Source organism: Nansenia antarctica (genome assembly GCF_963989245.1).
Source record: "Nansenia antarctica genome assembly, chromosome: 2".
Taxonomy (NCBI): domain Eukaryota; kingdom Metazoa; phylum Chordata; class Actinopteri; order Argentiniformes; family Microstomatidae; genus Nansenia; species Nansenia antarctica.
The window spans coordinates 43,088,623-43,108,643 of record NC_137675.1 but is presented as its reverse complement, the minus strand read 5'-3'; the positions used below and the strand labels follow the sequence as shown (position 1 = coordinate 43,108,643).

Genomic DNA, 20,021 nt, shown 5'->3' with positions numbered 1-20,021 from the left:
TCTTGAGGCAACACTTTACATAAAGGCACTCTAATAATGAATTGATGGGGTTAGTGATAGCAGACACTATCAAGAGATGGTGATGACATGATGGTTGTTTAAGATAACAAATAAATACAAATATAATTTAAGACCATCATATAGACCATCATATAGTGTTTGACTCAAATAATGGCTCACTTAAAACTAATCTGCAGTTTAGGTTAATCTGCAACCAACCGTTTTTATGAAGGACAACCTCCGCTGCTCAGAAAAGACTACAGCCAAACAAAACAAGTTGCAGAATTCAGCATAAGAAACATTTAGAATTTCATTCGTGAACATATTCAAATAATTTATTGTTTGAATGACATTATGAGAATGGCTAGGACTCCTAAACACATCCGAAAGGGTTAGAAAGAACTAGAATATGAGGTTGAAACCAGACTTTACTTTGTTGTCGGAAATTTGACCCTACCCCTTGCGCAATTGACCTTAACACAACCTCAACCTGTTAGAACTTAGAATGCATCGATGACAAGACAAAACCATGTTGATTATGACCTGTCAATAAATAATGATAGCCCATTCTCCATGGTACCATTTCAACAGTGCTTTTACCTCAACCTGTTAGAATGCATCGATGACAAGACAAAACCATGTTGATTATGACCCGTCAATAAATAATGATAGCCCATTCTCCATGGTACCATTTCAACAGTGCCTTTATGTGAGGTGTTATGGTGTCCCCTTCATTGGCCGATATACAGTAAGCCCCGGAATATCCCCCCGCTTGTTGGCCAATGGTAAGCCATTCTCTTGTTGACATCATGCAGCTATATATAGATACATACATATATATATATATACATACATATAATATATATATATATGTATGGTCCAGCGCATAACAGTTGCTCTATTATCTCATCCCTTGGCTTCCTTGTAGGTCAGAATGCAGGTTCACAAACATGGCTTTGGTCGAGGTTTCGGTCACTGGGGGTTGATGTTTCAAAGATGACCACATCTCAAACCCAGTGACTTTTTGACAGCTACATTGATGGCATCGGGCACTATGTCATGAGTAAATGGCATGAGAAACATGTCCAAATCACCAGTAACAAACACAAAACTCAAAATAGTGGTTGAAACGGTCTAAAAATGTGGAACTCAGGAGCCAATGTATAAGTCAATATAAGTCAATGTATTACAGTCTCTTCCGTTCAAATCCCACAAGTTCTTCAGTACAGAGAGAGAGTAGAGTATCACGGCGGGGAGTGGGACACGTGCAGCCAGTATGCATTTCAAGTACAGCGACATTAATACGCAACACTGCAACACCCGAAGTCTCCCAGACCTTTATAACACTGTTGGATATCATCTCAGAAGGGCGTGCGTCGGCAGTTCCAACGATAGTACTACATTCAGTCTGGAGGGGGCGCCCTAGTCATCTCCCTCGTGATAGTACCGTGGCAACGGTGCTAAGACTGCTGGTCAGCCTGACCGAGCTGGGGGGAGGGGTGTGGTTGGGGGTTTGGACAGTCATGTGGCCTGTACAGCATCTCACCCGTCTGCGTCTATTGAACCCTTCTTCCTTTGTCTGCTATCTCTCTCCTCAGCAGTCCCGAGAGGTGAACAGAGTGAAGGGTTACAGGAGCATAAATAAAAAAAAACTACCCGTACTAAAAAGAAATCACAATTCATAAGTTAAAACAATCGAAAAAACAATCAATAAATAAATCAATAATTCAAATTATTCATATTATTTGAACGATATAAAAACCTGAAACAATAAAATTGTGTATAGTATGTACACTGGTCACATTGGGGGGGTGGGGTCCTGTTGCCTTCCCGCACGTGTCTGAAAGAGAGTAACAGGGTAGAGAGTCCCGTTCAGAGGAGAGGTAAAGGCAGTTGGCTGTGTTCTCTGTTCCTCAGTCCAGCCACACAGCAGATCAGGAACTTCAGATACTGGCATTGTTGCACCCACCCCACCAAAATCGATCTTTTTTTCTTTTCTTTTTTTAACAGTATAATACATTCCTACATCCTGCCCAGCCAACCTAATCGAGAACAGCGTTTTTTTTTTTACATTTCTCTTTAAAAAGATTACAATCAATGATGTACTTGCAATCCTTAGTAGAACTGAAATTATCTGAAGATAGATCGATATCGATCTCTCTCTCAACAGCTCTATGTTTCTCTACTTGATTGGCCGACTATCCTTCAAAGTGGAATCCTTTCTTTCCTTCCGCTTCCTGCAGCTCTTCTTGCTGCCTCAGGTCTGCTGGAGGTCTGCGAGACCACAGTCATGGGAGGGCTCTGTGGCGTTTGACCCTTTCACAGATGCTCCTCTCTTCTCTGCTTTAAAAGAACCTCCTCTCACTCACTCACCCACTCCCTCCATCAAGATCAATATCTCTCCTCACCCCCTCCACCGCAAGGTCTGGGTAAAAGCGAGCGGCGGAAGGAGAGAGTGGTAGAGGACGGAGGAAGGGAGAGAGGTAGAGAGAGAGGACAGAAGGAGGGAGAGAGAGTGGTAGAGAGAGGGAGAGAGAGTGGTAGTGAGAGGGAGAGAGGTAGAGAGAGGGAGAGAGTGTTAGAGGACAGAAGGAGGGAGAGAGAGGTAGAAGACCAGACACACCTCTCCTCTCCCTCTCCTATGTTACAGTACACAGTGCAGTCTGAGGCCAGCCCTGGTCCTCCATTTTGGTTTTTGGCTCCAGTGTCGTTCAGTTCAGTTTGTTTCTCTACAGTACATTACAACAACCCCACCACCCCATCCCCCCGCCCGGCCTCCAACAGGGATCTGCTTTCTCCTCCCTTCTGCTTTCTCCTCCCTTCTCTCCGTCTCTCAGTGTGCGTCTGTCTCCCCCTCCTCCGCCTCGCGGGGGGGGCTGTATCCATTAGCGGGGGAGGTGGCGAAGGGGCTTCCGTGGCCGGGGGGGGGGCAGTCCGAGTCAGGCTTGAGGGCGAGGCCGGGGCGGGGGCGGGAGGCCCCGGTGAAGAGGCGGAAGGCCCCCCTGCTGATGAGAGTGAACCAGTAGACCTGGGGGGCCATGAGCAGGGCGGCCCCCGCGTTGCACTGCCAGGGGACCACCAGGGGCACCTTGTAGAGGGGGATGGAGGCGTACCTGCAGTGGGGGTGGGGGGCACAGGGGTTAACAGGGTCTGCTTTACAGTACCAGACACTTAGAACATGGAACATATACTGCAGAGATGACACTGTCTGACTAAGCACAGAACAGAGGATGATGGTTTATTTAAAAATGTTTTTGCTCCATTTGAACTGGACAGAGCGCATGCCCCTAGAGTGGTTGCTGATTGTCATATGCGTCATCGTTTTACCACCGTGTAGGACTATTTTTGCAGAGCCCACATAATCAGTGTCAGTTTTCACTGCTAAAGGTTAAATTATGACATCAATTAAGGAAAAAAACAAAACAAAGAAATCAATTTCAGATGCAATATTCAATTACAATGGCCTCCTCCATCCAAGTCAGTGACAACATATTATATTGGTCATATGACCAACATGTGTACTCATTGTCCAAGGTTGCTCTAGGGATGGAATTCAAGAACTGGTTCCAGTTGAGAACCGGTTCCAAATTGTTATGGTTATCGATTCCTTTTATCGATTCTTATGTTTTTCTGACAGTTGCATGTTGCAAAAAATCAAGCGTCAGGACGTCAAACTGCGGTGTAGTATCGCAGTGTAAAGTTCTATTTACAAGTACAGTATTCAAGCGCTCATGCCTGGTATCCGTTCACAAACTTTGTTTGAGAAAGCTGATAAAGTAGTATGCTATCTACCGTATTTTCCAGACTATAAGTCACACTTTTTTTCATAGTTTGGCTGGTCCTGCGACTTATAGTCAGGTGCGACTTATATATCAAAATATATATATAATTTCATTAACATTACTGTCTACAGCCGCGAGAGGGCGCTCTGGGCTTGTGACAACTATATGCTGCTCCTGTACCACTGAAGAAATTGAAACTAAAACATTAACGGGAGCTTGGTGATCTTGCTTACCGGTAACTTGCTTGTTGGACTCGCTAGCTTGTTATGTTAATTTAGCCTATTCAGCCTCCCAGGTATGTTCTTTATTAGTGCTGTCCCAAACGACTATTTTTCTAACGATTAATCTAGCGATTATTTTATCGATTATTCGATTAGTCTAACGACTAATTTATCGATAAGTCTAACGATAATTTTTGTACTGTAAAAAAAAAGAGAAAAAAAAAACGTATTTGTCTCCACCTCACTGCTATGTTTAGCCAACTTGAATGCCAACATGGCCATTTAGAAGTCTATCCATCACCACAACACATAGCTAGCTAACGTTACTCTCGCTGCTATGTTATGATTAGCTAAATTGATGCTAACGTAGCATGCGAGCTACGAGCTAGATAACGTACAGTAGGTGCTCGCACCACAATGACAATAGGCTACCGTAGCTAGCCAGCTACATAGCTAACGTTACTAACACCAGAAGACAAGACATACGAACTGTGGTGAGCTACATGGCTTGTGTAACATTAGCTAGTAGCTATCCATTTTCCACTCATACACTTAATTGTCTCGCCTGGTAAAATAAAGGTTTAAAAAAAAAAAAAAAAAAAAAAACGCCATTTTGTTTATTTACGACTAACCGACGCATATTACGCTAACCGACGTATTGACGTAGTCGATGACGTCGACGACGTCGAATAATCGTAACAGCCCTATTCTTTATGCTATTATGTAGCTGAATAACTGTTAATGTGTTACGTTAACATACCGGACACCTATTCAGCCTGTTGTTCTGGCTATTGTGTAGTTGAATAACTTGACTTTCCAGATTAAATGTCTGTTCTTGGTCTTGGATATTGTGAAATACATTTCTAAATAAATGCGACTTATAGTCCAGTGCGACTTATGTTTTTTTCCTCTTCATGACACATTTCTTTGATTGATGCGACTTATACTCCGGAGCGAATTATAGTCCGGAAAATACGGTATTTAAAATGTGACAAACAAAGTCAAACGAAACGCAATGTCGTGGATTCTAAACGGTAAACAACCTGCACATCGCTGCCACTGAATAATAACGCACCCATTGATACTTTGCGTTCCATGCCAGATAGTGCTACCAATGTGTTGCTTTGTCTCAAGTGAGGTAAATGAATCGTGCATATACACTGAACAAAAATATAAACCTAACACTTGGTTTTGCTCCAATTTTTCACGAGTTGAAATCAAAGATCTAAGACTTTTTCTGTGTACACAAAAAGCCTTTCAATTTTTGTTCACAAACGTGTTTAAATCTGTGTTAGTGAGCACTTCTCTGAGATAATACATCCACCTGACAGGTGTGGCATATCCAGATGCTGATTAGACGGCATGATTATTGCACAGGTGTGCCTTAGGCTGGTCACAATAAAAGGCCACTCTAAAATGTGCAGTTTTATCACACGGCACAATGCCACAGATGTCACAAGTTTTAAGGGCGCGTGCAATTGGCAGGAATGTCCACCAGAGCTGTTGCCAGTGAATTGAATGTTAATTTCTCTACCATAAGCCGTCTCCAAAGTCAGTTGGATGTACTGCCAAATTCTCGGAAATGCCTTTGGAGACGGCTTATGGTAGAGAAATGAACATTCAATTCACGGGCAACAGCTCTGGTGGACATTCTTGGAGCCAGCACGCCAATTGAGAGAAATAGGCAAAAACAAAAGGGCCATTGAGCTTCCACAACCTAGCTACAAAATGACAATGGGGTGGTACTAAATGTTGCAACCTCATTTTAATTCTATGGCTAGAGACACCAGCTGAAGCTTGTAGCTTACCATAGTGTCGGGATGTCCCGATCCCATTTTTTCACTACCGATACCGATACCTGGGCTTCAGGTATCTGCGATACCGATATCAATCCGATATTTGTATTTATTGTTTTACTCCTGAATAATAACAAATACTTCCCCAGTATATAGTCCACAACAACAGTTGGCTATTAAAGACTGCCAGCCTTTATTCAAGCAACAAAAACAGTACTCTGCAGTACTCAGTGACCAACTGGTTTAAAGTTAAAACTATTTAAACTGCAGCATTCAGCATTGTAGAAAAAAAAAGAGTTACTGTCTGATTTCTAGTTTTAGTGCCTTCAGGTTTTTATTCTATTTATCTTCTCTTACAAATGGCAAATCAATTATAGCACCCTTTTTAAAAGTGTAGCCTAGTACCACTCAATATAATATACAACAGTTTAACGATCACTAAATACTTATAATCTGTGGGTTGGATTCACTGTTGCCAGAGGCTACCGGTAAGTGATACCTGGCTTGTAAACATACTTTCGTTTTAGAACGAAACGTTAGCCGCTAGCTGTTAGCAGCGTTTTTAGCAGTCACCATTCTTGAGCAAAACATTGATACAAACAAGCATTCAAATACTCGTGTCGTCTTGAATTTTTTTCCGATTTCAATGTATGACGCATCATTTGAAAGCTTACCATCTGTAGTTTCAGACTATGTAAACAACCGAAAACTTACGTAAGCAAATGATTTATGATTTCACCAGCTAGCATCATGACATTGTCAGACTCATTACACACAGGTAGCTACTAGCCAACTCTCATGCCCGTGACCACTGACTACTACTGTTGTCATCACGTGAGTGACACGCCGGATCGCAAGTCCCAGATCGCTGCCTATTTTATTTCTGGTGCGATCTGCGATCCAGCATTCAGGACCAATATCGCGGCGATATCAATATCGGATCGGGACATCCCTAATAGTGTCATGGTCAAATGTTTCAGTGTGTTAAGGTTAGCTGGCTTACTAACTTTGAACTTTGACCCAGCTAGTTAAATACAGCGTGGCTACTAGATCACAAAGAGAATGCTGACATGGTACTAACTGGATGTCTTCACAGAAGCTAGCGTGGTTATCAGCTGCTAGCGTGCTAGCTTCATTCAAACAGGAGGATGTTATCAGCTGCTATCTTCATTCAAACAGGAGGATGTTATCAGCTGCTAGCTTCATTTAAACAGGAGGATGCTATCACCTGCTAGCTTCATTCAAACAGGAGGATGCTATCAGCTGCTAGCTTCATTCAAACAGGAGGATGTTATCAGCTGCTAGCTTAATTCAAACAGGAGGATGTTATCAGCTGCTAGCTTCATTCAAACAGGAGGATGTTATCAGCTGCTAGCTTCATTTAAACAGGAGGATGCTATCACCTGCTAGCTTAATTCAAACAGGAGGATGTTATCAGCTGCTAGCTTCATTCAAACAGGAGGATGTTATCAGCTGCTAGCTTCATTTAAACAGGAGGATGTTATCACCTGCTAGCTTAATTCAAACAGGAGGATGTTATCAGCTGCTAGCTTCATTCAAACAGGAGGATGTTATCAGCTGCTAGCTTCATTTAAACAGGAGGATGTTATCACCTGCTAGCTTAATTCAAACAGGAGGATGTTATCAGCTGCTAGCTTCATTCAAACAGGAGGATGTTATCACCTGCTAGCTTCATTCAAACAGGAGGATGCTATCAGCTGCTAGCTTCATTCAAACAGGAGGATGTTATCAGCTGCTAGCTTAATTCAAACAGGAGGATGTTATCAGCTGCTAGCTTCATTCAAACAGGAGGATGTTATCACCTGCCGAGTAAATGGTCTATGGTCTAATACTATTTGCCGGCAATCAAAAACCCTATCTTTAAGTGTCAGGTAAATTGCTAACTGCAACAGTTGGGGAATGTTGAGAATGTTCAGCCCATCTAAGGTAGAGCTTCCTGTAAAGACCTTTGCCTGGTCGGCACAGCTCTGTGAAGGTGTTATAAACATGTTGTTATTTATGCACCGTCACAACAGCAGCAGACGTTGGTGACCAGACACCTCCAGTCAGAGTGCTCACTGATAGGGCGTTCACACCGGCAAAGAACCGTGCCGGCGAACCAAGTCTGGAACCGGCCGGCGCGTTCAGACCGAAACTCAATTGGTTCGGAGCCTGAAAAGTTGGTTCGCAGCGGGAACCAGAAAATAGTGGTTCTCAAGAGCGAACCAAAACGTAGAACAGTCACGTCGTCAGTGGGTGTGTCATATTCTAGGCTGCAGAGACCAGCAAGAAGGAAGTAGACAAATTGTAATCTAATCTAAATCTAATCATTAGTGATCAAAAACAATATCAAAAGTTTAATTATTCTCTCTATCTTCCTCAGCAAACACACACACACACACGCACATGCGAGCGGACATGCGCAAACGCGAATTTCGTAAGCCATTTCTATTCCAGTAATGGAGCAGCTGATTAGTAAGAGTAGTAGAAAGTGTCTTTTGTTTTGTTTCATAGAAAATTGTGTTTATTTCAGATACTGTAGTGGAAGATAATATCCTCTTTTCCAGTGAAGTAGCTGCCATCTAGTTGTGACATTTTTGTTTATCCCGCCCCTTCATCACCCATCGTTGATGACGCGGATGGTTCTGGTTACACTGGTATGAACGCGGGTTCGTTCGCCAGACAGCACCAACGTTCAGAGGTTCCCGAACGCGAACGTGAACCAGCACAGTTCTTTGCCGGTGTGAAAGCCCTAACATTGAAACCGTAGATACACAGGATTCTGAAGTATTCACTAATGGAAGTGATTGGGTTATTTTGGGAATATGACCACCTTCTACCACAGTCAAATAAAACAGGTAGAAACAAAACAGGAAGGCAGACAGACAGGCAGAGACAGACAGACAGACAGACAAACAGGCAGATACAGACAAACAGGCAGATACAGACAAACAAGCAGACAGCCAGCCAGAGATAGACAGAGACAGTGTGACAGCCAGAGAGACAGGCAGGCAGGCAGGCAGGCAGGCAGGCAGGCAGGCAGGCAGGCAGGCAGGCAGGCAGGCAGGCAGGCAGGCAGGCAGGCAGGCAGGCAGGCAGACAGACAGACAGACAGACAGACAGAAAGAGAGGCAGGCAGACAGAAAGAGAGACAGACAGACAGACAGACAGAAAGAGAGACAGGCAGACAGTAAGGCAGACAGGCAGACAGAAAGAGAGGCAGGCAGACAGACAGAAGGAGACAGGCAGACAAACAGACAGACAGAAAGAGAGACAGACAGCCAGCCAGACAGACAGACAGCCAGACAGACAGACAGACACAGACAGACAGACAGACAGAAAGAGAGACAGACAGACAGACAGACAGACAGACAGAAAGAAAGAGAGACAGACAGCCAGACAGACAGACAGACACAGACAGACAGACAGACAGACCGACCGTCGCTAGGGGAACCGTACCTGCTGTATGCGTAGTAGAGGTAGGGGAAGAGCAGGACACGACAGATGAAGAAAGTGACCAGCATGAGAGCTCCGTTCACTTTGTGAACAAGTGTGTGCTGCTTCTTGTACTGAAGAGAGGGAAGAAAAGGAGGGGGGGAAGGAGGAAGAAAAAACAAAATAAAACAAGGAGAGCGAGAGAAGAAAGAAAGAGAAGAGAGAGTTCAAAGGAGAGATATTAAAAGGGTAAGGCTGCCGTGTTGGAACCAGACAGGGAGGGTAACATGAAATATACCTCAACCCTGAACACCAATAGAGGAAGACAGAAATGAAGTTCTGTGTGTGTATGAATGTGTGTGAGTATGTGAGAGAGAGAAAGAGAGAGAGAGTATTGGAATAGAGAGAGGGGGTGATGGTGGAGGGAGATTACCTGGATGAGGATCTTTCCCAGACAGACGGACGGAGTGCTGAGTTCAGCCATAAACATGACACCCTGGAAGTAATCCCCCTTCCCCTGCCTCCAGAACTGAGAGAGAGAGAGAGAGGGATAGAGAGATAGGGAGAGAGAGAGAGAGGGATAGAGAGAGAGAGACAGAGAGAGAAACAGAGGCTGTGTTCGGAATAGCATACTACTCATACTAGATATGACGTAGATTTGAGTATGCGAGAGCGTTCACACTGTACAGTATGCAAGATTTGAGTATGCGAGAAATTGAGTATATATACTATATTTTCGGAATTATTTAAGTGTGATACAACTGGACACTTCTGGGGTACTGATTCCCCAAAATGCATTGCGTGTCCAGGGTTGCCAGATGGGGCGGGTTACCGCCGAATGGGCTACTGGATTTTGAGGTTATAGAAAGTTTAGGCTGTAAATTGTCAATCCCATCTGGCAACCCTGTGCGCTTTCAGCCTTGTCAAACAGTGTCATACAAACTTGTCATAGTAAGTAAGTAAGTAAGTAAGTAAAGCTTTATTTATATAGCACCTTTCATACAAGAAATGCAGCTCAAAGTGCTTTACAACAGGAATAAGAACATAAAGTGAATATAAAAACATATATAAAAACATATACATGCATAGAATGAATATAAAAGCAGGGGAAAACACTAAAAAGAGTCGTGAATATAAGAGCAGGGGAAAACAGTAAAAAGAAAAGGTAAAGAAAATACAATAAACATTTATTTAAAAAAGGGCCTATGAAAATATTTACTACCACTTGCCTAATGGCAAGACTGGGCTTTATTTTATTTCCACACCAACTTAAATCCTTTGTCTATGAAAATATTTACTACCACTTGCCTAATGGCAAGACTGGGCTTTATTTTATTTCCACACCAATTTAAGTATTTCGCCTATGAAAATATTTACTACCACTTGCCTAATGGCAAGACTGGGCTTTATTTTATTTCCACACCAACTTAAATCCTTTGTCTATGAAAATATTTACTACCACTTGCCTAATGGCAAGACTGGGCTTTATTTTATTTCCACACCAATTTAAGTCTTTCTTAAAAGAAAGAAATAAAAGAAGTTAAAACAAATGAGCAGTAGGCAGGTGCAGATGAGCTAGTTGAAGGCTATATTGAAGAAGTGCGTTTTTAGATTTCTTTTAAAAATATTTAGTGAGCTGGCTTCCCTGATCTCTAAAGGTAATGTGTTCCAAAGCTTTGGGGCATAGTTGGCAAAGGCTGCGCTCCCGATCTTCTTCTGACTATTGCTGGGAACCTCTAATAAACCTGCGATAGATGATCTTAGTGTTCTTGAGGGTACATAATTGGCAAGGGAATTAGCAATGTACTTTGGGCCTCGCCCATTAAGGGCTTTGTATATAAGGAGGAGGACCTTAAAATCAACCCTACATGTTACTGGCAGCCAGTGCAGAGTAGCTAGGACCGGAGTAATGTGCTCTCTCCTCTTGGTTCTAGTTAGAAGTCGAGCTGCAGAGTTTTGAATGAGCTGAAGTCTTGCTGTAGTTTTTTTAGGAAGGCCAGTAAAAAGTGCGTTACAGTAATCGAGCCGGCTTGAGACAAAGGCATGAATCAGTTTTTCAGCATCTTTTTGGTTTATAAGTGGTCTTACTTTAGCAATGTTTCTAAGGTGAAAGAATGATGTTTTCGTCACCTTGTTAATATGGGACTTGAAGCTTAGGTCTGAGTCGAAAATAACACCTAGGGCCGGTTTCACAGACAAGGCTTAAGCCTAGTCCTGGACTAAATCACACTTTCAATGTAAAATCTCCATTGAAGATGCTTTTTAGTCCAGGATTAGGCTTAAGCCTTGTCTGTGAAACTGGCCCCTAGACTTGTAACCTCAGGTTTAATCCATGATGTCAGTTTCCCCAGATTATTAAGCAGCATATCCCTCTTTGCTTTAGGGCCGATCAGTAGGACTTCAGTTTTGTCCTCGTTTAGCTTCAGGAAGTTATTGCTCATCCATTTATTTATTGCTAGAAGGCAGTTCGTAATGAAGTCTATAGCTGAAGTATCATTTGGTTCAGCAGAAATGTACAGTTGGGTGTCATCGGCATAGCTGTGGAAACATACGTTGTGCTCTCTAATGATGTCCCCGAGTGGTAACATGTATAGTGAGAATAGTAGTGGACCAAGGCAGCTCCCTTGTGCGACTCCGAAGTCGCTGTCATATTTCTCAGACACATGATCTCCAAGCTAGGGCTGCAACTAACGATTATTTTGATAATCGATTAATCTGCCGATTATTTTTTCGGTTAATCGGATACAAAAAAAGCGGGGGGAAAAGATGTAGTTTGCAAATTTTATTTTATGTTTTCTAAATCAGCCAGGCCTATACATATACATGTGCAAAATGTAAAAAGTATTAATAAAAAATAATAATATATATAAATAAAAAAGGCTTTGCTACATCAAATAGGTTTAACAACAGGCCATGGACTATGGCGGTAGATTGTTTCAATAAAGTAGTTGAACTCTAGCTCAATACATGCATTGTTTTAGGTAATAACTTTGCTTAATGTAAAGGTCAGTAACCCAAAGTGCAATATAGGCTACAGACAAGACACTAATGTTTTTATATAACAGATATGCTCCAAAACAATGCAATGTGTCCTCTCACTCCATACAATAGGCTAGGCGACAGTCAGTGCCTCACTCTAACTCACGGGTAGCTTGGTAGGCTACCACTAGCTAGCCTTTAGCTTATCACCTCTGCTCTACCACTGACGTTAGCCAGCTAGCTAAATACACTTGTCATGCAATATTGAATTCATGAATGCGAGCAAACACTCACTGGCTATCGCATTACATTACAGTCATTTAGCTGACGCTTCGCCAGAACTCACACTAACGCATTTGCATGGAGAGCAGGAGACCATGGAAGGGCTGAGCCCAGCAGGACTTATATAATAAAACAATAGGAAGTCAGCTGTAACCTCCTCTATAGAAACATAGTTACTGCTCTGGTTCTCAGCACAGCTACGCAGACTACAGCTGGACGAGCAGCGTAGTGAAAGTCAGCTAGCGGCAGCAGCGAGCTAACCCTGCTAGCTAACTCACTAGCATGTCCTGACAGCAGACAGCAGACAGCTTCACTCTCAAGGCTTTTGAGTAGCATGATTTAAATGTAGCCGCCGCGCCGGTGTAGGTACCGGATTTTCCCACTTTTCCGGTTCCGGTCATAGGTTCTGCCCTTTCCGGCCATATGATTCGCGATGCCTACACCGGCCGCAAGACAGCGTGGCGTGCGTCAACAGAAAGTAGGTTTGTTATGGAAACAAAACCCGACAAAAAATAAATAAAAACGACGAATCGATAATAGCATTCGTCGCCAACGAATTTCATTATCGATTTTTATCGATTTCATCGATTCGTTGTTGCAGCCCTACTTGACATACTGTAGAACTTTCTCCCTGTAATGTATGTTCTGAACCAATTTAACACGCTGCCAGAAAGACCAACTAACTCTTCAAGACGATTGATTAGGATATTGTAGTAACCTAACTAATGAATAATGGGAATGCCATCCAGGATTCAAGTTAACCTTTTATTCAAGAACAGGTGGTAACAGCATGGTACTCCGGGCACTGCCTGGCTTACTCTGGGACCCCGTCTATATAACAGGTAACTCCAGCCCAACACCTCTGGGGTTCCCCTACTGGCGTGGGGTGGTACTACAGGTAGTCTAACCAGGATATCACAGATATCATGGTCGATCGTATCGAACGCTGCACTTAGATCTAATAGGACGAGAATTGAGACCTTATTAGCATCAGAGTTTAGTCTGAGATCACTCACTATTTTAGTAAGAGCAGTTTCAGTGCTGTGATATGTTCTAAAACCTGATTGAAATTCCTCCATGACATTATTTTCTTTGAGAAAGGAGTTGGTTTGTAGTGAAACTTCCTTCTCAAGTATCTTACTAATGAATGTGAGGTTGGATATCGGTCTGTAGTTTTTCAGTGCATCGGCGTCGAGGTTGGGTTTCTTTAATAGCGGTCTTACAACAGCTGTTTTGTAGGCATCTGGGAAGATGCCTGTTTGAAGCGACGTATTTATGATCTTCAGCACATGATTTGAGACACTATCAAACACCCGCTTGAAGAATGCTGTTGGTATAGGGTCAAGGCAGGAGGTGGAGGAATTAGATTTAGAGACTGTGTTACAGAGGTCCAGTAGTGTTATACAGGTGAATTCACTCATAGTTGCTGCTTTTGTTTTCCTGAGGTCGACTATGTTTGCGTCAGGGGTGATGCTGGCTCTAATAGATGTTATTTTATTATTAAAGAACAGTGCAAGCTCTTCACATTTTGTTGCCGACGGCTGCTGTTTACATTGTCCGATAGCCTTGGGACCGAAAGCTTGCAATAAACATAGTTTTTTGCACAGATTTGATTGTGCAGATGCTGCGTTTTTGCACTTTATTTGATACTCTTCAGCTGCAGCACCCCAGCTAAGTCTGATCACGGATGAGCGGTGGTATTTTCACTACTGGGAATTAACAGGGTGAAATGCATTCTTAGACAAGGCTACGTCGTCATGATTACAAATATGCCACTTGAAATGCATGAAATCCAAGTTTATTCGTGTCTTACACACACGTTCACCTAGTATTTGACTGATTGTAGCCCAATCACGAATGATCCCAGTATTGTCGCTTCAGACGGACAAGTTGGTTGTATTGTGCTTGCTGCAGCAAGCCCACGATATGTTATTGCTCATATATATTTATTTTAATCATGTTCTTTTACCAACTGCTAAGACAACAATATGAAAACTGGACACATTTTGGAAATATATGTGGTTACTTTCTCACCTGAAAACATATTAAAACTTCATAAAATGACATGTTAACACAAAGCCAGAATTACAGCTTTTAGCCAATGGAGGTTTAAAATGGAGGTTTAAATTCCCCCTCTCCCGGCGAAATGCATACTGTGTAAACGGTCGGCTGGTTTTCGCATACTTATTATGAATTTAGTAGGCAGTATGCAGTACATACTCATTGAGTATGCAGTATGCTAGTATACCATTACGAACACAGCCAGAGACAGGAGATAAGACAAGATAAGTGTCTCCCTGTGGGGAGCATGGCGCGTTCTGGCATGCAGGTGGAGCCAGACTGTGGTGGGGGGTGGATGACGAGCTGATTACGGACAGGTGTCAGTAATCAGACTTGTTTTCCAACCTGTGTGTGTTTGTTCCCCCTAGATAGAGATAGATAGAGATAGAGATACAGAGAGAGAGAGAGAGAGAGAACGACGGCAGATCAAGCTGAGTCCTGAAAGGGGAGTCAGCGCCGTTTGAAGTCGCCGCAGTGGATCCCGAGAGGGGAAGCCGGTGGGCTGAGCTTATTCTGTATTCCCTATTATTTGAAAAGACTCGCTCAGCACGTAAGTGACGTTGCTGAGCTGTGCTCCACGTAAATAAACACGTTTCTACAGCAGTTCCTCTGTGTCGACCTCCCTCTGTGCCTAGAGACTCTTAGGGTGTGTTATCACTAGAACATTTGCTTCACTTGGAATCGGAGTTTAGGATAAAATTCGCTCTGCTCTGCGTCGTTTGGAGCTGTGAGAACGCGCATTCGAAGTCGCTCCCGGAGCAAACAACCGACGCATGCTCCGCCTGCTTCGCTTTTGGTGAGAACGCTGCTCGAGGCAGTCCATAGGAAAACAACAGCGCACGCCTGTTGATCTGGATAAGAGCGGGTCGAACGGGCAATTTTACATTTTCCAATTTTCAATCAACTACCATGTCTGTTGCTTTGATTGCGTATATGTTACTTCGTTTACATAAAGGACTGTGAGAACGCAAATCAGAGAAATAATTTATGCAATGATGTTGCAATCTCATCCAATTGCTCCGGCTCATGATTCGGATTTTCATGTGAGAACATGACCTTACACTCCCCAACTGAGGGACATTTGTCCTATTTTGAAACTTGACTATTCACAAGTGTTTGAAACTTGACTATTCATTCACACAAACACACACACACACACACACACACACACACACACAATTAAAGTCATGCTAGTACCGGTCTGCTGTACCGGCTACAAATAGCAGCAGTCTCTATGGAGACAGGGAGGCTGATGGAGGTACAGGAAGCCTGCGAGGGCCATTTCTCCAGTCTAGAGACCTGAATCTCACCCTCTCACTTCTGGACAACTATGAGGGTTAGGTGTATATACCTGGGTTTCCGTTAACCGGTAATTACCGGTCTTTGTCCGGTAAAATGTGTTGAAGTCCGACAAATTTAAACCTCTTCGGTCATAATGTCCGGTGAAAATAATTCCCTCTAAGCACAATTTGAATACAATTCGCTAAAGTTTAATTGTCACATTCTGATTCCTTCTATATTAAAAAAGAAGGTGACTCCGCGAAACAGCGGCAATAGCCTGCCTAGCGGCAGGGTTGCCAGATGGGATTGACAATTTACAGCCTAACCAGTCTATTACCGTTAAACCCAGTAGCCCATTCGGCGATAACGCAGCCCATCTGGCAACCCTGCGTAGCGGGCCACCATAATAATAATAATAACTTTTATTTGTATAGGCTAGCGCTTTTAACCTGCAAACGTTGCAGCTCAAAGTGCACCATAGCGAGCGAGAGGTAAACATGGCAAGACAAAGTTTAAGTAGTGCCGTAGTGGCTCCTCCAGCCAAAAAGTCTCGAGGGTTCCGAGTTGAATGGAAAGAAAATTTCCCCTGGCTGCGTTTAGATGGGGAAGGAAAAATTTTCTGCTCACCGTGCAAAAAATCAGGGAGGAATAACGGATTCATGAGAGGAGCAACGAATATGAGAATGTCGGCTCTCACTGATCACAGTCGGTGCAGTGACCACATATCGGCGGTCAGTTTGAGGCAACAGCAAACCGCTATGAAAGGCCACTGTGAGCAGGCTAACAATAAGCTGCACTCTCAGCTACAAGTTGCATTTCACATGGCAAAAAATGGCATCGCATGTCATCAGTATGTGGGACTGACTGAGCTACTGAAAGCCTGAATAGCAGGCTATTTTATTTAAGGCTATCCCCTATCTGAGAAAAGGCATAGGCTACTATAGGCCTATTAACATCGAACGGAAATTAGCCTATGCGCATTGCAAGTTCATTTAAAGCCTATTTATTTTCAAAGAGTTTTATTCTATTTTATTTTATCTGATAAAAGGCATATGAACGGAAATTAGGCTAGCCTATGTGTCACGCCAGAAGCCTACATGTAACCTCTTGCATTTTTCAATAAAATGTTATAAATCTAGACATTGTGGTATTTCTTTATATACGTATCCCAGCCTGCCTATCAATTGTTTCTCAATAAACAGTTATGTTCTCCTCATTGTCATACTCCCGAGTCCGATTAAGTATGATTTGACAGGCAGCTAAACTAAATGCCTTCCCAACCAGCGAGACCTGGTTATAGAAATGACGTTGTTTTATTGATAAAAAAGGGTAAAACTGAAAAGAGAAAATAGAAAACTCACATTAATCCCAAACAATTTAACAGACTTCAGTTAACGTAATGTGGAGTCCGTTCATTGATCGATGCAGTCTGTTCAGTTCCCAGTGTGGCGCGCGTTCAGCGCTGGACATATGGCATAGCGCGCATGCGAATCATGAAAGCCTATATTATTATATTTATTATATAGCTCGCATCTAATCGTATCGGATGAGAAATAGACATTAAACGGCATATATAGGCTAGGCTACACAACAGTAATCACCGCGACAAACAGCTATATTATATTTTAATATGATGACCGGAATATCTCACGTTTGTCCGGTAAATTGAAATCTTCCCGGACACGTTGACCGGCACAAATTTTTGGAAACCCTGGTATATACATATGACGTGTGTGTCTGTGTGACACAGACATTCAGAGAGACAAAGAAAAAAGAAGAAAGAAAAAACGCAGCGATAGTTACCACAGAGACGGGAAAGCAGACGGTCACCATGACGACGTGGTGCAGCACCATGAGGAACTCGCGGCGCAGGTAGCTGGGCACGGCCGTTCCTATGGCCACAGGCCGCGCCCCTCCCTCCTCGTGACCCTTGACCTGCAGCTTGTGCCAGTAGCACATGAACATGGCGTAGATGTCGTACGCAAAGTAGGGCACGGCGAACAGGATGTAGGAGCTGGTGAGCCAATGCCTGGAGAGGAGGGGGGGTGGGAGGGGGAGGAGGAGAGGGGGGAGAAGCAAAATGTTTTTATTTACCATGCAATCAACTTGTCAGTCAATTGTTGGAATTTGTTGTTTTTTTTTGCTCTAGGCACAGGGTCAGACATAGTTGGCGCCCCCTTCCCCCCCCCCCAGAGCAATTAGGGGTTAAGTGCCTTGCTTGAGGGCACAGGGTGGCTGGACAGAAGGCAAGGCAAGGCAAGGCAAGGCAAGTTTATTTGTATAGCACATTTCATACAACAGGGGCAATTCAAAGTGCTTTACATGCATTATTTAAAAATACAGCAAGAGGAGCAGAAGAAAATAAAAATTTCAATGAATAAAAGCAAATATAAGAAGTAAATAGATAAAACATTTAAAAAGACAATAGTTAATGGAAAAAGACATTGATAGAAGTGTTTGTGTTTAATCATATCCCTCCATATCCCTCTACATCCCTCCACATCCTTCTACATCCCTCTATAGAAGATAAAACAATTGAAAAAGGTGTGGACTGAAACAAGTTGGAAGGTCAGAAGGTCATGAGTTCAAATCCCACCTGGGAACACCACCACTAGTGTGTCCTTGAGTAAGACCTGGGAACACCACCACTAGTGTGTCCTTGAGTAAGACCTGGGAACACCACCACTAGTGTGTCCTTGAGTAAGACCTGGGAACACCACCACTAGTGTGTCCTTTACATCCACGACCTACCTGATACAGCATCTAGAAAGTATGGCTACGCAGACGATCTTGCCATCATGCTGAGCCGACCAACATGGAAGGCGATGGAAGAGGGTCTTAACGTAGACATAGGCACACTGGTAGCATACCTTCGAAGGTGGCGTCTACAACTCAGTGTCGGAAAGACAGTCGCAGCGGCATACCACCTTAGCACCAGAGAAGCCAGGAGGGAACTTGAGGTGCGCGTTGACAACAAATGTCTGGAGGTCCAGCAAGCCCCGAAGTACCTTGGAGTGCGCCTGGATCGGACATTATCCTTCAAGCAACACCTGGAAGAAGTCAAGGCCAAAGTGACATCCAGGGCCGTGCTGATCCGCCGCCTTGCTGGTACAACCTGGGGAGCCTCCGCTAAGACGCTAAGAATATCCACCCAAGCCCTGGTCTTCTCTGCAGCGGAATACTGCGCCCCAGTCTGGAGCAGAAGCCCTCATGCGAGAAAGGTCGACGTGGCTATCAATACCTCCCTGAGAATAATAACTGGATGCTTGAAGCCTACCCCTGTGTCCCTCTTGCCAGTCCTCGCGGGAATAGCACCGGCCGGCCTCCGACGGGAGGCTGCCACCCTCACCCTCGCCCTGGCCAGGAAGGCACAAAAGCATGACTGGCACATCCTGCACAACACCACCATAACACCAGCACCTCCAAACCGACTCAAGACCCGCCACCCTTACAACAAGGCAGCACAAGCCATGCTCAACTCCACCTCTGAGGACATCTCCAGAGATGCATGGTTGGCAGCAGCTTGGAAGCAGGAGTGGGAGTCAGCCGGGCCCTCCCGAATCCACCGCTACATCTGGGACCCAGGAGATGGCGCCATTGGAGGAGACGACCTACCACGCCGGCAATGGACCACACTGAACCGTCTACGAACTGGTGTCGGTCGCTTTAAAACATCAATGAAGGCGTGGGGCCTGGCGGACAGTGCGGCATGCGAGTGCGGTGACCCAGAGCAGACCGCCGACCACATAATCACCATCTGCCCCTTATATAGACCACCCTCAGAAGCCAGCCTCTTCGACCTAGAACCAGAGATGCGGGCATGGCTACGCGACACCGAGTTGGACCTCTGACGTTACACGAAAGAAGTGTGTCCTTGAGTAAGACCTGGCAACACCACCACTAGTGTGTCCTTGAGTAAGACCTGGGAACACCACCACTAGTGTGTCCTTGAGTAAGACCTGGGAACACCACCACTAGTGTGTCCTTGAGTAAGACCTGGGAACACCACCACTACTGTGTCCTTGAGTAAGACCTGGGAACACCACCACTAGTGTGTCCTTGAGTAAGACCTGGCAACACCACCACTAGTGTCCTTGAGTAAGACCTGGGAACACCACCACTAGTGTGTCCTTGAGTAAGACCTGGGAACACCACCACTAGTGTGTCCTTGAGTAAGACCTGGG

The 20,021-nt window shown here is 44.0% G+C and overlaps 1 protein-coding gene across 1 annotated transcript in view; it reads right to left on the bottom strand.

The window, feature by feature from the left end:
* Positions 1-2,198: 2,198 nt before the first annotated feature.
* The window catches only part of tlcd3ba (TLC domain containing 3Ba), a gene marked incomplete at both ends in the record, with an annotated part of 29,276 nt that continues 11,453 nt past the window's right edge, over positions 2,199-20,021 (bottom strand). The window contains 6 exon segments of the mRNA XM_080523026.1: positions 2,199-2,266; positions 2,946-2,962; positions 2,964-3,113; positions 9,259-9,368; positions 9,668-9,763; positions 17,641-17,866. Coding sequence (XP_080379152.1) covers positions 2,199-2,266; positions 2,946-2,962; positions 2,964-3,113; positions 9,259-9,368; positions 9,668-9,763; positions 17,641-17,866 — 667 coding nt within the window.